This window comes from Bufo gargarizans, chromosome 2 (assembly GCF_014858855.1).
Source record: "Bufo gargarizans isolate SCDJY-AF-19 chromosome 2, ASM1485885v1, whole genome shotgun sequence".
In the NCBI taxonomy this organism is placed as follows: domain Eukaryota; kingdom Metazoa; phylum Chordata; class Amphibia; order Anura; family Bufonidae; genus Bufo; species Bufo gargarizans.
The window spans coordinates 411,686,319-411,701,579 of record NC_058081.1 but is presented as its reverse complement, the minus strand read 5'-3'; the positions used below and the strand labels follow the sequence as shown (position 1 = coordinate 411,701,579).

The following is a 15,261-nucleotide window of genomic DNA, read 5'->3' as shown; positions in this document are numbered from 1 at the left end:
AAAAGAAGGACTTGACAGGCTCAGAAAAGTCAAAAATAGTGAGATATCTTGCAGAGGGATGCAGCACTCTTAAAATTGCAAAGCTTCTGAAGCGTGATCATCGAACAATCAAGCGTTTCATTCAAAATAGTCAACAGGGTCACAAGAAGTGTGTGGAAAAACCAAGGCGCAAAATAACTGCCCATGAACTGAGAAAAGTCAAGCGTGCAGCTGCCAAGATGCCACTTGCCACCAGTTTGGCCATATTTCAGAGCTGCAACATCACTGGAGTGCCCAAAAGCACAAGGTGTGCAATACTCAGAGACATGGCCAAGGTAAGAAAGGCTGAAAGACGACCACCACTGAACAAGACACACAAGCTGAAACGTCAAGACTGGGCCAAGAAATATCTCAAGACTGATTTTTCTAAGGTTTTATGGACTGATGAAATGAGAGTGAGTCTTGATGGGCCAGATGGCTGGATTGGTAAAGGGCAGAGAGCTCCAGTCCGACTCAGACGCCAGCAAGGTGGAGGTGGAGTACTGGTTTGGGCTGGTATCATCAAAGATGAGCTTGTGGGGCCTTTTTGGGTTGAGGATGGAGTCAAGCTCAACTCCCAGTCCTACTGCCAGTTTCTGGAAGACACCTTCTTCAAGCAGTGGTACAGGAAGAAGTCTGCAAGGTAAGAAAAACATGATTTCCATGCAGGACAATGCTCCATCACACGCGTCCAAGTACTCCACAACGTGGCTGGCAAGAAATGGTATAAAAGAAGAAAATCTAATGACATGGCCTCCTTGTTCACCTGATCTGAACCCCATTGAGAACCTGTGGTCCATCATCAAATGTGAGATTTACAAGGAGGGAAAACAGTCCACCTCTCTGAACAGTGTCTTGGAGGCTGTGGTTGCTGCTGCACGCAATGTTGATGGTGAACAGATCAAAACACTGACAGAATCCATGGATGGCAGGCTTTTGAGTGTCCTTGCAAAGAAAGGTGGCTATATTGGTCACTGATTTGTTTTTGTTTTGTTTTTGAATGTCAGAAATGTATATTTGTGAATGTTGAGATGTTATATTGGTTTCACTGGTAAAAATAAATAATTGAAATGGGTATATATTTGTTTTTTGTTAAGTTGCCTAATAATTATGCACAGTAATAGTCACCTGCACACACAGATATCCCCCTAAAATAGCTAAAACTAAAAACAAACTAAAAACTACTTTCAAAAATATTCAGCTTTGATATTAATGAGTTTTTTGGGTTCATTGAGAACATGGTTGTTGTTCAATAATAAAATTAATCCTCAAAAATACAACTTGCCTAATAATTCTGCACTCCCTGTACAAGTGGTAACAGTTATCCAGCAGCGGGTACATAAGGTCCCACACGAGTTTCCCGCTAACACCCAGAGTGGGGGGACATTCTGGGGGTTGAATACGGGAATCTTGCCCCTCGTACACGCAAAATTTGTAAGTGTACCCTGAGGTGGGGGGCTGGTGGGGGGGGGGCAAGTGGCAGGGGGGGGGGGCTGGGGTCTGACCCTAACCTACCTGGGTGGCGATGGGTGCAGGAGGGTAATGGATGGCGATTAGGGGGACACAGGAGCTGGTGCTAGACGATGCTGCCGGGTGCTCGTGCAGAAGAGGAGGGGAGAGAGGAGCGCAGGAAGTTTGAATCTCGCGCCTCTCTCCCCTGCACCAATTAGCACCCTGGACAGCAGTGTTCAGCACTAGGGCCAGCACCGCCTCTCCAGATCTTCGTACTGCGATTGGTGGTGTGCAATCACGCCACCGATCACAGTCTTTTTCCGGTTCATCGGGTCACAGGACACCCGAATGGACCGGAAACACAGAAAACCGCAGGTCTGCGATCGCCGATACTGCGTTGTTACGGGATGCCGGGTGAATGATTTCAGCCGGCATCCTGTTGCGATTAACCCCCGCTGTGCCGGAATCCCGATTTAAAGTTAGGACGTACCGGTACGTCCTGTGTCCTTTAGGGGTTAAGGACACAGGGCGTACCCGTAAGTCCTGTATAGTTTTGATCACGGCAGGCAGTGATCAGAACGGCGTGCCTGCTAAAATCGTTCAGCAGGCACCCTGTGACAATGCCCAAGGGGTTCCTGTGACCCCCCCCCGCATTGCCGATCGCCACAAACCGCAGGGATCAGAAACCTCAAAGTGCCCATATTTTTGAAAGTTACCCCCCCCTTTCCTGCAGCCCTCTGTGTTTTTGTGCCTGCGGGCACAGCGGGGGGAGGATTGCAGGCGGTGTGGGAGGCATGTGGCAGTGTGGGGGGGCGGGCGCATGATCTTCCGCCCGCCCCAGTTTATTTTCAGGATGGCCGAGCGGTTGAATCAGAGTGTCAGCTCATTGCTGACACTCTGATTCAAACGGCTGACATCTGTGCAGATGTCAGCCGTTTTAACCTCTTCCATGCCACGGTCCGTAGGGACAGCTGTATAGAAGTGGTGATCAGGAAGGGAGCTCCCTCCCTCTCCCATCGGGGAGGCTGCTGTGCCTTTGCAGCCCCCAGACAGGATGGTGTCACAGAGGGAGGGAGACCCCCTCCTTCCCCTTCCCCGTCTGCTCAGTTGTGGCAGACGGGGAAGGTTCCCATGGCAACAGGACGCCTTCTCAGTAGATCTGTGCTAAAGGCAGAGATCTGTTCAGACAAAGTGTAAGTGAAATACAGTACAGTACACTATATAGTGTAATGTAGTGTATTATACAGACATCAGACCCACTAGAGCTTCAAGAACCAAGTGGGTCTGGGTAAAAAAAAAAAAAAAAAAAAGTGAAAAAAGTAAGAATAACAAAATCTTTTTATCCCTGATTAAAAGTTTTAAAAATAAAATCCCTACACATGTTATATATCACCACGTCCGTAACGACCTGATCTATAAAACGGTCATGTTACATTCCCCGCACGGTGATCGCCATAAAAAAAAAAAAAAAATGATGAAATTGAAATTTTTCCCACCTTACTTCCCAAAAAAGGTAATATAAATAGGACATGGTGTAAATAAACCAGTCCAGCGAAATCTGCCTTCCAAAAAACACACGGCGCTCCTTTCCCTTTACGCCCTACTGTGTGCCCGTACAGTAGTTTCCAACCACATATGGGGCTTTTCCTGCAAACTACAGAATCAGGGCAATAAATATAGAGTTTTGTTTGGCTGTTAACCCTTGCTTTGTTACTGGAAAAAAAATATTAAAATGGAAAATCTTCCAATAAAGTGAAATTCTGAAATTTTAGCTCCATTTTTCCATTAAATCTTATGGAACACCTAAAGGGTTAATAAAGCTTGCAAAATCAGTTTTGAATACCTTGAGAGGTGTAGTTTCTTAGATGGGGTCACTTTTACGGCGTTTCTACTGTAGGGGTGCATCAGGTGGGCTTCAAATGGGACATGGTGTAAATAAACCAGTCCAGCAAAATCTGCCTTCCAAAAACCACAGGGCGCTCCTTTCCCTCTACGCCCTGACGTGGTGTACGACGACATATCGGGTGTTTCTGTAAACCGCAGAGTCAGGGCAATAAATATAGAGTTTTGTTTGGATGTTAACCCTTGCTTTGTTAATGGAAACAAAGGATTTAAATGGAAAATTTGGCCAAAAATCAGTTTGGGTGGTTTTTATTATGTAAGCCTCACAAAGTGACTTCAGACCTGAACTGATCCCTAAAAAGTGGGTTTTTGAAAATTTCTGAACATTTTCAAGATTTGCATCTAAACTTCTAAGCCTTGTAACGTCCCCAAAAAATAAAATGGCATTCCCAAAATGATCCAAACATGAAGTAGACATATGGGGTATGTAAATTAATAACTATTTTTGGAGTTATTACTATGTATTGTAGAAGTAAAGAAATTGAAAGTTAGAAATTTGCTAATTTTTCCCAAATTTGGGTAAATTTGGTATTTTTTTTATAAATATAAATGATTTTTTTGACTCAATTTTACCAGTGTCATGAAGTACAATATGTGACGAAAAAACAATCTCAGAATGGGCTGGCTAAGTAAAAGTGTTTTAAAGTTATCACCACATAAAGTGACACTGGTCAGATTTGCAAAAAATGGCCCGGTCCTTAAGGTGAAATAAGGCTGTGTCCTGAAGGGGTTAAAAAGCAAAAAATAAATAGCGGATCATTTTTCCGGATGAAACGAAAGAGACGGATCGTGTGTTTCAATGCATTTGTTAGATGGATCCGTCTACAAATGCTATCCGTTTGCACACGGATTTCCGGATCCGGCAGGCAGTTCTTCACAATACAAGTGTGAAAGTACCCTAACTGGGGTGAAATTGGGGCCTGATAATACAGATTTTAGGGTGCTCTATTCTATTATACATAAGGAAATCTGCTATTCCTCAATTATGCAATTCGGGTTAAATTACTGCCTCATACTACAGATTTTAGGGTGCTCACGTTCTGCTAATGTTTACAGCAGAGCCAATGTGTGGAGCTGTTACTATGGTCAAGGACAATATATGTCCTTTTTGGCCCACTGGGTAAACGTGGTTCCTGCCCAGCCACTCCAGCAACTTGGCCAGATGACGGCACTGCCGCCTCCGCGTTCTCAAGCTGCGAGTCCTGCACCAATGTCCTCCTCTGCCTCCTCATCCTCAACCTTTTCTTCAGCCTCCACTGCAGGCACAATTCAGAGTGCTACTCCAGCATACCACCTATGCAGAGCATGGCAGTGTCACGCTGTTCTGCATCTGGTTTGCCTAGGTGAACTGAGTCACACTGGGAAAGAACTGCTCCTCATCCTTCAAGAGGAAATAGAATCCTGGCTCTCTCCTCACCAACTGGAAATCGGAACCATGGTCACCGATAACGGGAAAAACATTGTGCCGACGCTGCATCAAGGAGGGCAGACCCATGTGCTCTGCATGGCGCACGTATTTAATCTGGTTGTAAAGCGGTTCCTGAAGTCTTCCACCCAGCTACGAGACATCTTGAAAGTGTGCATGAACTTCAGCCACTCTTACACTGCAAAAGACTCCCTCCTTGAGCTGCAAAGGCAGAATAGCGTTCACCAACATTACCTGATATACGTTTCCATCCGTTGAAACTCCACCACCCACATGTTGGACCGACTATATGAGCAGAGGAAGGCCTTAAAAGATTTCTTGATCATGCAGGCGGACAGGAGCACTCCCTGTGTAACTTTGACATTAGCGAGTAGCAGCTCATGAGTGACACCTGCCGTTTTCTCAGGCCATTTGAAGAGGCCACTTTGTCAGTTGCAAGGACTACGGGATGAACAATGTCATTCCACTCCTTCACGTCCTGGAGCAGATGCTGATAAATCTGGCTGGCCAGGGAACAGGAGTTGTGGCGCCTATATCTCACTGGCACCTGAGCCCTGTGGGGGCTGAACTGGAGGAGGACATTAACGCACAAGCAATATATACAGAAATGGGTGGTTTTTCTGCACAAGTGACAGGAGAGGAGCAGGAGGGGCTAGAGGGCAATGAGGAAGACCTGGCAGATGATCCTGACACACTGTACAGTATGCAGTGGAGATGGAGGCAGGGAGTCCCATATTATCAGGCATCAGCAGGAGATGGCACCCGTTTCAAGCTGGGAGGTCAAGTATCAGGCTGTGGATACCAATCCCGCTGACCTCTAAACTGTGACACAGTCTATCTATCTTTGCCACCTTACTGCATTATTTCTTCTTACTCTTATTTATCTATTTGTTTATCATTTTGCCTAATAATATACTGACCCCCTGAAGAACCCACTTTGTTGGGGGAAACGTGTCTGGGTCTTGGGGGGTTTCATTCCCCCAAAAAACCTGTAGAGTGATTTAGGGCAATTGAGTTCGGGAACGAGGACAGAGTTTCCACCATCTGGATTCGGATCTGGGCTGAGGCGTACAACAGGGTAAACAAGGGTAAGTGAATTGGGAGTTGTTCTTATGACGGATCAGAAGGAAAAAATAAACAGTGTCATTAACACAAACTTACTGCTGACACCCTCTCCACTCTGTCATGGGGGCCACTACTTGTAACTTGTAGTGTGTAACAGAACAGGTTCTGTAGAGATCTAAGTGGAATAAGCTGACGGTGTAAAAGGAGTGCGCTCTTTCACACTATATAGTACAATCTTGGGTCACTGCACGGTTCTTTTATACCTGATGAAAACACTTACCTATAAGGATAAGTTCAGCTATTTGGTCAATTTTGGCCCCATAACTGACCAAATAAGTGAAGTGTGAACTGATTCTATGAGTGACACCTGTCAACTGTCTGTCATACTGCCGCACAGGAACTGTTTCACTATCACGGTGGACTAGCTATTCGTGTTTTTGCAATGTACAGCATTGTACAGCGATATACAGGCTGTCTGCAGATGGGAAATAGCTGATTTTTAATGCACTTTGTCCGGAATAAATTCAGATCAAATAAAACATTTGGGGAAAGTTCGGTGAAGCGCCTGAATCGAATTTCTGAAAAGTTTTCTAGTGGTTATTAACAGCAAACTGTACTAGGGACAAAAACCTTTTTTTACCTGTTTTGACAGTTGGATACAAAGCATCTCAAAAAACCTGTTTCAAAACCTGGTTGATCCTTTTAGTTTGACAGTTTCAGGGTGGAACATGGATGAGAAGGACAACTTGATTACCAAACTGTTGTCGAATTTCGAGAGAAACTGTACCCCTCTGTCCAAGGTGATAGACTCTGGAATACCACGGAATTTAAGAATACTGTCATGAAACAAGATGGCAAATTTTTTTAGCATCAGGAATTTTTTTTCAACTGAATAAGATAACATTTTGGAGAACCTATACACTACCACCCAAATGAAAGTTTTACCCTGAGAAGAAGGAAGGTCTGTTCTAAAATCCATAGAGACTTGGGTCCAGGGTCTCTGAGGAATGGGATAAGGTATACCTGCAGGACGTCTCCTAGGTACTTGGGCCCTTGCGCAAACGTCACATGCAGAGAAAAGGGCTGCTACGTACCATGACTAAGTAGGCCACCAGTAAGAAATGGAAACCAGATGCCTAGTACCAGTGATTACCTGATGACCTGCAAGTACAGAACAATGGGACTCTTGCAACACCTTTAGATGAAGAATTGGAAAAACAAACAATTTGCCAGCGGAAAGATTACCAGGAGCCATGTTTTGACACCTTTATATCTCGGAGGCCAGATTAGGATTAACGGCAGCAATGACCATACCTGGAGGAAGAATATTAACAGGTTCAGTCTCTATGGGATCACTAGTGCTAAAACTATGCAACAAATAATCTACATTTCCAGATCCAGGACAATATGTAACAATAAAATTAAAACGCGAAAAATACAAAGGCCAACATGCCTGTCTCGGGTTCAAGCACTTAGCACTATTAAGATACATCAGATTTTTGTGATTGCCAAGTTCAATGATCTGATGCTGATTGCCAATTTTATAATTCTCTGAGGAAAATTTTCTCGAAGAATGCACATGGCTTTTGATTTGTTAAGGAAGATGATACCTGACACAGTACTGCACCCACTCCTACCTCGAAAGCATCAAACTTTGGTCAGGATGAATAAGTACAGGTACGTCAATTAACTTTTCTTTCAGTGTTTTAAAGGCAGACAGAGCATCAGGGACCAATGGAACAGATCCAACCTTCCTGGTTAAATCAATCAAAGGCTTGGCAATAACTGAACATTTGAAATTCATTTTCTATAATAGTTTGCAAAACCAAGGAATTATTAACTGCCTTAAGAGAAGTAGACCTAGCCCAATTAAGTACAGCTTGCACTTTAGCGGGGTCCATACAGAAACTTTGGGGTGGAAGGATATAACCCAGGAACGAGACTTCTCTTACACCAAGTTCACATTTACATGGCTTACAAACAGTTTATGGTATCTCAATATTTGGAGAACCTTTCTTACATATATACCATGAGTATATCCACCGGGATTGAGACGTAGAACAACAAATTGACCCAGGAACGCTCGGAAAATATCATTTATAAGTGTCACGGCTGGCGGTGGGGGAAACCCCCAGCCGTGCGGTGCCAGGAGATGGTAGGGTTACCCCTTGGCCAGGACCACAGAGTTAGGGAGCAGGTCACCTCCTATTGCGTCCCTAACGCTGACCCTGTCTCCTATCTGTATGAGCCGACCTTGGTGGTAGGAGGACTCATACGCCGGAACCTTAAAGTCCCTACGAGCCCTCAAGTCGGCCCTGTACTAGGGGACAGAGTGAGACGACCTGCTCCTCCTAGGCACGGGGGAGCAGGAGTCTCAACGGCCAAGCAACACAGGGGAATACAATAACAGACTTATGGCAGTGACAGGCAAATGGGACCAACACATCACTCACCTGCCACAGACAACAAACCCTGGATCCCATGTGCCTGTGCTGCAGTTCAGACACCAACGAACACAGCACACACCAGACATCCCACAGGAACCCAGGACCACAAGCTGCACTAACATATAACCCCACACACACCTAAATAACACCGTGAAACATAGAAATTCCCAACAGAGGTTTTATGACCAGAACGATGGTCCCCACTGGTAGATGGTGGAAACAGGAGGCTGCTCCAGCCAGCATGACTGAGAGCAACCTACTGAACCAAGCCAGGAACTGAGGCTTTATAGGCCAAGTGGCCCCACCCACCGGTCAGACACACCCAGTGACTCACAGACACACTGGGAAGGGAATTAACCCTTACAACACCACAGAAGGGAAGGGAAGACAGCAACTAAAAGGAACAGTGTCCACACACAACAAACACACTGTGCCCACCAATAAAAGGCACACCTAAAGGAGAGGTTGCCAGATGCAACCGCATGCCTACCGCAGCAAGCTGCCTAACACCGCTCAGGCAGCGCTGCTGCCACATATCCAATGTTGCCAGCGGCAACCACACCTAGACCGCAGGCAACTGCCTGCGGTCACAAGAAGTCACGACCATGACCAAAGGTCGTGACAATAAGGTTTTGAAACACAGCGGGGCGTTATACGTCCCAAAAAGCATCACTAGGTATTCAAAATGCCTTTCAGGAGTATTGAACACAGTTTTCCATTCATCCCGCTCCCGTATTCTAATCAAATTGTAGACTCCTCTAAGATCAATTTTTATTTTTTATTTTTTACTGCTGTGCCCTAACAATTTGATTGAACAGATTGGGAATGCGAAAAAAGCGATACTGGTTTCTGATCAATGGAAGGTTACAATCCCCATCTTTTTTACTCACAAAAAAGAATCTGGCTCCCATGGGAGCTACAGGCGATCAAATATGCCATTTTTTCCAACTATCTTTCATGGCCTGTCTTTCAGGCCAAGAAATATTGAAAATTCGGCATTTGGGAGATTTGCCACCAGGGACAAGATCAATGGTGCAATCATATGCACAATGAGAGGGCAAGGCTTCAGAGGCCTGTTTGGAAAAAACATCTTGGAAGTCCTTGATGATCTCAGGTAGTGGTCATTCCCCTAATTCAATACCAGAGAGTTGGATAGCTAATCAGTGAAGGAACACTAAGGACCCAAACTAAACTCAAGATGACATCAGCAGACAAATTTTTCATGACATACAAAGAACACTTTTCAGAATAGATAGACCCGACCTTCATAACTTCATAATTCATACCCTCCAGCCAAGGGAGCAATATCCACCCCAGAGACCAGAGTGGGTTCAGGTAGTCTACACCCCAGAGTCCCAAGGCTGACGCGCAATCAAATTTAACAAAATTAGCGATCACTTAAGAACTCACAAAAGCTAAACAAAAACAGACCCTCCTGGTGAAGACAGATTAACAACCAGCAAAACCCTATAAGTTTTTTTTCCAGAAATACCTGTGCTTCTGAGGGACTGCCTCACTCAATCAGACGCTGAAGTTTTCTGCCTTCGGCATAGTAGGACAGGATCGCAATTGGTGTGCAGGACTGCCACAGAAGAAGCAAAGGCCATTCTTCATGTGGTGTTCCTTGCTTTGCTAGGAAGACATGGTGCCCACTTGCATGGGCACCTCAGACTCCACTGGCGCCTTTAACACAGAGGCTATTGAGTCAGATAGCTAAAGCCATAATTTCATCTAGGGAGGTAGAGTTACTAACTAAGAGGTTTTTCAGAGTGTCAGAGAGACCCAGTCTGACCTGTGACCTAAGGACTGGATCATTCCAGCCAGATGCAATACACCATTTACAGAATTCAGAGCAATTATCTTCCACTGGTCATCTGCCTTGATGTAAGAAAAGAAGCTGACTTTTAGCATAATCTGCCCTACCTGAATCATACAAGAGACCGAGGGCTAAAAAAAAAAAGGCCAACAGAACAAACTTCAGGAGAGTTTGGTGATAGCGAAAATGACCAATCCTGAGGGTCACCTGAAACAGAAATATGACAATGCCTGCTCTCAGTGCTTCAGTACCTGAGGAGCATGACCTTAGATGAAAATAAAGTTTATAGCTTTACAACTGCAGAAGGTTACAACATTTTTACGATCACCAGAGAAGTGGTCAGGAAACCTGACCTTAGGCTCAACCAATGATAGTAACATAGTAACATAGTACATAAGGCCGAAAAAAGACATTTGTCCATCCAGTTCGGACTGTTATCCCGCAAGTTGATCCAGAGGAAGACCCCTCTCTAGTAGCTATAGCCTGTAATATTATTAAGCTCCAGAAATACGTCCAGGGCCCTCTTGAATTCCTTTATTGTACTCACCATCACCACCTCCTCAGGCAGAGAGTTCCATATTCTCACTGCTCTTACCGTAAAGAATCCTTTTCTATGTTTGTGTACAAACCTTCTTTCCTCCAGACGCAGAGGATGTCCCCTCGTCACAGTCACAGTCCTGGGGATAAATAGCTGATGGGATAGATCTCTGTACTGACCCCTGATATATTTATACATATTAATTAGATCTCCCCTCAGTCGTCTTTTTTCTAAAGTGAATAACCCTAATTTTGATAATCTTTCAGGGTACTGTAGTTGCCCCATTCCAGTTATTACTTTAGATGCCCTCCTCTGGACCTTCTCCAGCTCTGCTATGTCTGCCTTGTTTACAGGAGCCCAGAACTGTACACAGTACTTCATGTGTGGTCTGACTAGCGATTTGAAAAGTGGTAGGACTATGTTCTTATCACGGGAATCTATGCCCCTTCTGATGCAACCCATTATCTTGTTGGCCTTGGCAGCAGCTGCCTGACACTGGTTTTTGCAGCTTAGTTTGCTGTTTATTAAAATTCCTAGATCCTTTTCCATGTCAGTGTTACCGAGTGTTTTACCATTTAGTATGTACTGTTGATGGGGCTGTGGAAGCAGGGGAACTAGTCTGATGGGACTGTTGCTTCTGGACTTTCTCAGCTATATCCTGTACCAACTGGGAAATACCCTCTATCTGTAAGGCCATGTCTGACATGGCAGTCCCTAATAGTGCAGGTGGACAATTTTTTTTATTTTTTTTTATGGCCAGTGATAATGTAATGGCTGTAGGTAGGGACAGACGAGGACAGTGAGTCCCTGAACTAGAACCCAGCGCGCTTTCCCTACCTACTTGCAGTGTAAGCCCTACATGGCCAAACCGCAGCTGGACAACAGTCTCTACCCTAGTATAGGTGCAGGACAAACAAGACACATAATACAGACAACACAAAAACAGTCATATGAAATGGGTCAGAATCATATGAGCTATACAGTACCAAACATGAGACAGAGTGGTCAGTGGACAAGCTGGGGTCAGAAACACTGGGAATAAATAGCAATACAGGAACCAGGAACAAGGGAACCAGCTAGAGCCAACAAAGTCTATCACAGGCAATAATGTATGGCCAGGAAGGAATTTAAATGGAGTCCCTGGATCAGAACCTGGTAGGACCATGACTCGGAGCAACATTAGTCAGAAACATAGGTACACTGCAATAGAGCAGCTGTTAGGGCAAAACTAGTGTACACTAGCCCCACAACAGACTGCACCATTCAGAATCAAAAGACCTCTAGATAATGTTGTTGTAAGATCCTCACCTGTCTTGCACTCCAGTGTGACCAAAAAGGGTCCTCGTGGAGCTGCGGGATAGGTTATGCATGTCTCCATTGATACACCAGCTCTCGGGGACAGCTTGGCCCAGATTATCTCCAGTGCCTATTGCGGATTCCATTCCGGTGTCCATGTCGACATGCTCGCGCACTATCGCAGAGCCTGTCGTGCATCCGCGTTCAAAAACGGGTCCTAAAGTGGATACGCGGTCGCGTGTACGTGCTTCTTTTGCGCTTTGCCGACCAGCAAAGGGAAAAGCACCTGGTCGCAAGTTCAAAGTAGATTAGGGGGCCGGCATTGGTCTAATTGACTAATGAGCTACCAAAGCCTTGTACGCAGGTGTAGGGCAGGATCATGATCTATGGGGAGTGGACACTTGGCACCCTGGGATTTGTTAGAAGGCACATAAAAGGTGGCCTCCCAGGTTGGTCAGTGCCCACTGTTATCCTTCCTTATCCAGGTGCAGGTCAGTATTGCTAGCTACTGGCTAAGAATTGCTGGGACTCCACCCGTTCCAGTGGGACCCAGGACTTTCTTTCCGTGACGTATCTGTTTACCTGGCAAGTTGCACAGAGACTTATGCACAGATAAGGATTACTCCTGGCTTTCCTTCGTTTTTTGTTTGCCTGATATTTGGCCAGTGAAGTTTACTTGTACTTTGTTTATTTTGTTAATAAACCCCTTTGACGTCATCCTCACTGGTCTGTTTTCGTTGGTGCCTTACATTACAGTTCTATATTAAAGGATTTGTCAGAACTTAAAATTGGTCAAAATGCAATGAAAGTGATAGAATAATTATACTAGTTATATTAATGTTCAAACCCTCTGCTCCTGAAACCACTTCAATGCTTTGAACACCTTCCATGCCTTTAGCCATTCTTTTCAACTAAGACAATACCTTTTAATTAGGAAATACTTTTTTTTTTTTTTTTTAATGGTGAACAAACTAAAATAGATTTAAGATACAGTACCTTTTTATATACTTAGGCAGCACAGTCACTCCAAGTAGAAAAAACATCATTACGGAGCAGATAATCATTCCAATGCCCAAACAAACTGCTCGAGTTTCTCCTCTCTTTTGAGCCATGAAAAGTTTCTTCCCCATTTCTTCATTCATGCATTTAAGTTCTGAGTCAATAGGTCTTTCAGCAGTCCAACAACAGAAGTATGTGGTCTTTTTCTTTGTAACTGCAAAATTCAGAATGTGTTGATTACCCCAGATGAGAACCATAACACATGTATTAAACAATGCATAATATTCTCTATGCAAGAAATTACCTTGCCAACCACTTCCATTCAATGTTGTATTAGTTAGCATATACAATAGATTTTGCAATGCGAACCCGGTCCAAAGCTAGTTGTTACAACGATGTTCAACAAGTTGCTGTCACGGCGGGGAGTGGGGGAAACCCCCCACCATGCGGTGTCAAAGGACAAAGGGGATCAGCCAGGCCAACATGAGTAATAAGAGAGCAGGTCATCTCCTACCACATCCCTAATCCTCTCCCTGTCTCCTCACCATAAGAGCGGACCCCAATGGTGGGATGGCTCATACACTGGATACCTAATATCCTGAGTCGCCCTGGAAATCCCTCACTTAGGAGCAGGGGAGAGACTACCTGTTCATTCACAACATGGAGGAACAGGAGTCTCTAACTAAGGCCAGGCTGCAAGGAGGGGAAACTCATACAGCTAAAAGAGATGGCAGGTAAGTGAAACCAGTAACACACTTACCTGCCACAGACACACTGACTGGAACCCGTGCACAAGTGCTAGTGTCCACCCCAACATTAAAGGATGCAGCACACACCACGAACCACACAGGAACCCAGGACACCATAGCTGCAATAACTTGAGACAGGGCAATGTCTAGTAAACATGACATCAAACACAACCAGACATGTAACACCAAACTTGACATTTAAACACCCTGCACATAACCCACTCCGTACAAATAGGTACAGGAAGGGAAGGAGACACAGGGATGACTTAGAACATCCATGACCACAAGGATGGCCCTCGCTGGACAGATGGAACAAGCCAGGAACTGTGAACCATCAGCATACACCAAGGCTGGAGGAACCCCGAGATTCAGGCATCCAGCAGAGGCTAAATAGCCCAAGCAGCCACACCCACACACACATAAACCCAGTGTTCACAAAACACAAGGAAGGGCGTTAACCCTTCCAACACCAGACAAGGGAAGGAAGCCACTTAAAGGGGAAGTGCACACACAAGCATACCAATCTACATGTTACCACCGGCAACAGCATGATGGCAAACATGTCCCGGCAATCACTCAGAAGGCCAAGACACTGCCACCGCATGCTCTCACAGCAACACGTGTCACAGCGCAAACCAAAGGCCGTGACAGTTGCACATCTGCCAAGAAAATTTCAAAATGAAGAAGAAATTGTAATCCAAAAATAATGTGCTTATTCACCACAATGTGCAATGTTTCAAACCGGGTTCAGTGGAACTTCAGGTTTTAACGGAAAATAATAGAATTCTTAAAGGGATTCTGTCACCTCCCCTAAGCCAAAAAACGATTTTAAAGCAGCCATGCAGCACAGCTTACCTGGATTAGGCTGTGCTCTTTTATCTTGCAATCCGTCCAGCAGTTACTGCAAAAAACGACTTTTATTGATATGTAAATGTGTCCTGAAGGTGCCCAGAGGGGAGTTTTGTTCCTCTTAGAGAGCCCAGTACCGCCCCTCTTACAGTGCCCAGCCCGCCTTCCTTGTACTTTCTAACCGCCGCCCCCAGCCTGCCACAGCCTCTCCTCCCTCTCCTCCCCCTCCCTCACGCCGAACGAACTCTCGCACAGGCGCAGTACCCACTGAGGGCTGCGCCTGTGCGATCAGCAGGAGACTGAGGGCAGGAGCTTCATCCTCGTCACTGGGCATGCGCCGAGCCCAGTGACGTCCGATGCTCGCTCTTCCCTGCTGACTGAGGGGGAGGGGGAGGAGAGGCTGTGGCAGGCTGGGGGCGGTTAGACAGTGCAAGGAAGGCGGGCTGGGCACTGTAAGAGGGGCGGTACTGGGCTCTCTAAGAAGAACAAAACGCCCCTCTGGGCACCTTCAGGACACATTTACATATCAATAAAAGTCGTTTTTTGCAGTAACTGCTGGACGGATTGCAAGATAAAAGAGCACAGCCTAATCCAGGTAAGCTGTGCTTCATGGCTGCTTTAAAATCGTTTTTTGGCTTAGGGGAGGTGACAGAATCCCTTTAAGATAGAATGCTAAATAAAATGGCCATTGAGGGGTTAAAAAA

At 45.3% G+C, this 15,261-nt stretch overlaps 1 protein-coding gene across 1 annotated transcript in view; it reads right to left on the bottom strand.

Moving 5' to 3' along the window:
• Positions 1 to 15,261, bottom strand: part of KCNMB1 (potassium calcium-activated channel subfamily M regulatory beta subunit 1) — a 207,709-nt gene that overhangs the window by 145,677 nt on the left and 46,771 nt on the right. The window contains exon 2 of the mRNA XM_044277789.1: positions 12,957 to 13,173. Within this exon, the coding sequence (XP_044133724.1) occupies positions 12,957 to 13,102 (146 nt within the window). The 5' untranslated portion in view covers positions 13,103 to 13,173. The remainder of the gene's footprint in view (positions 1 to 12,956; positions 13,174 to 15,261) is intronic.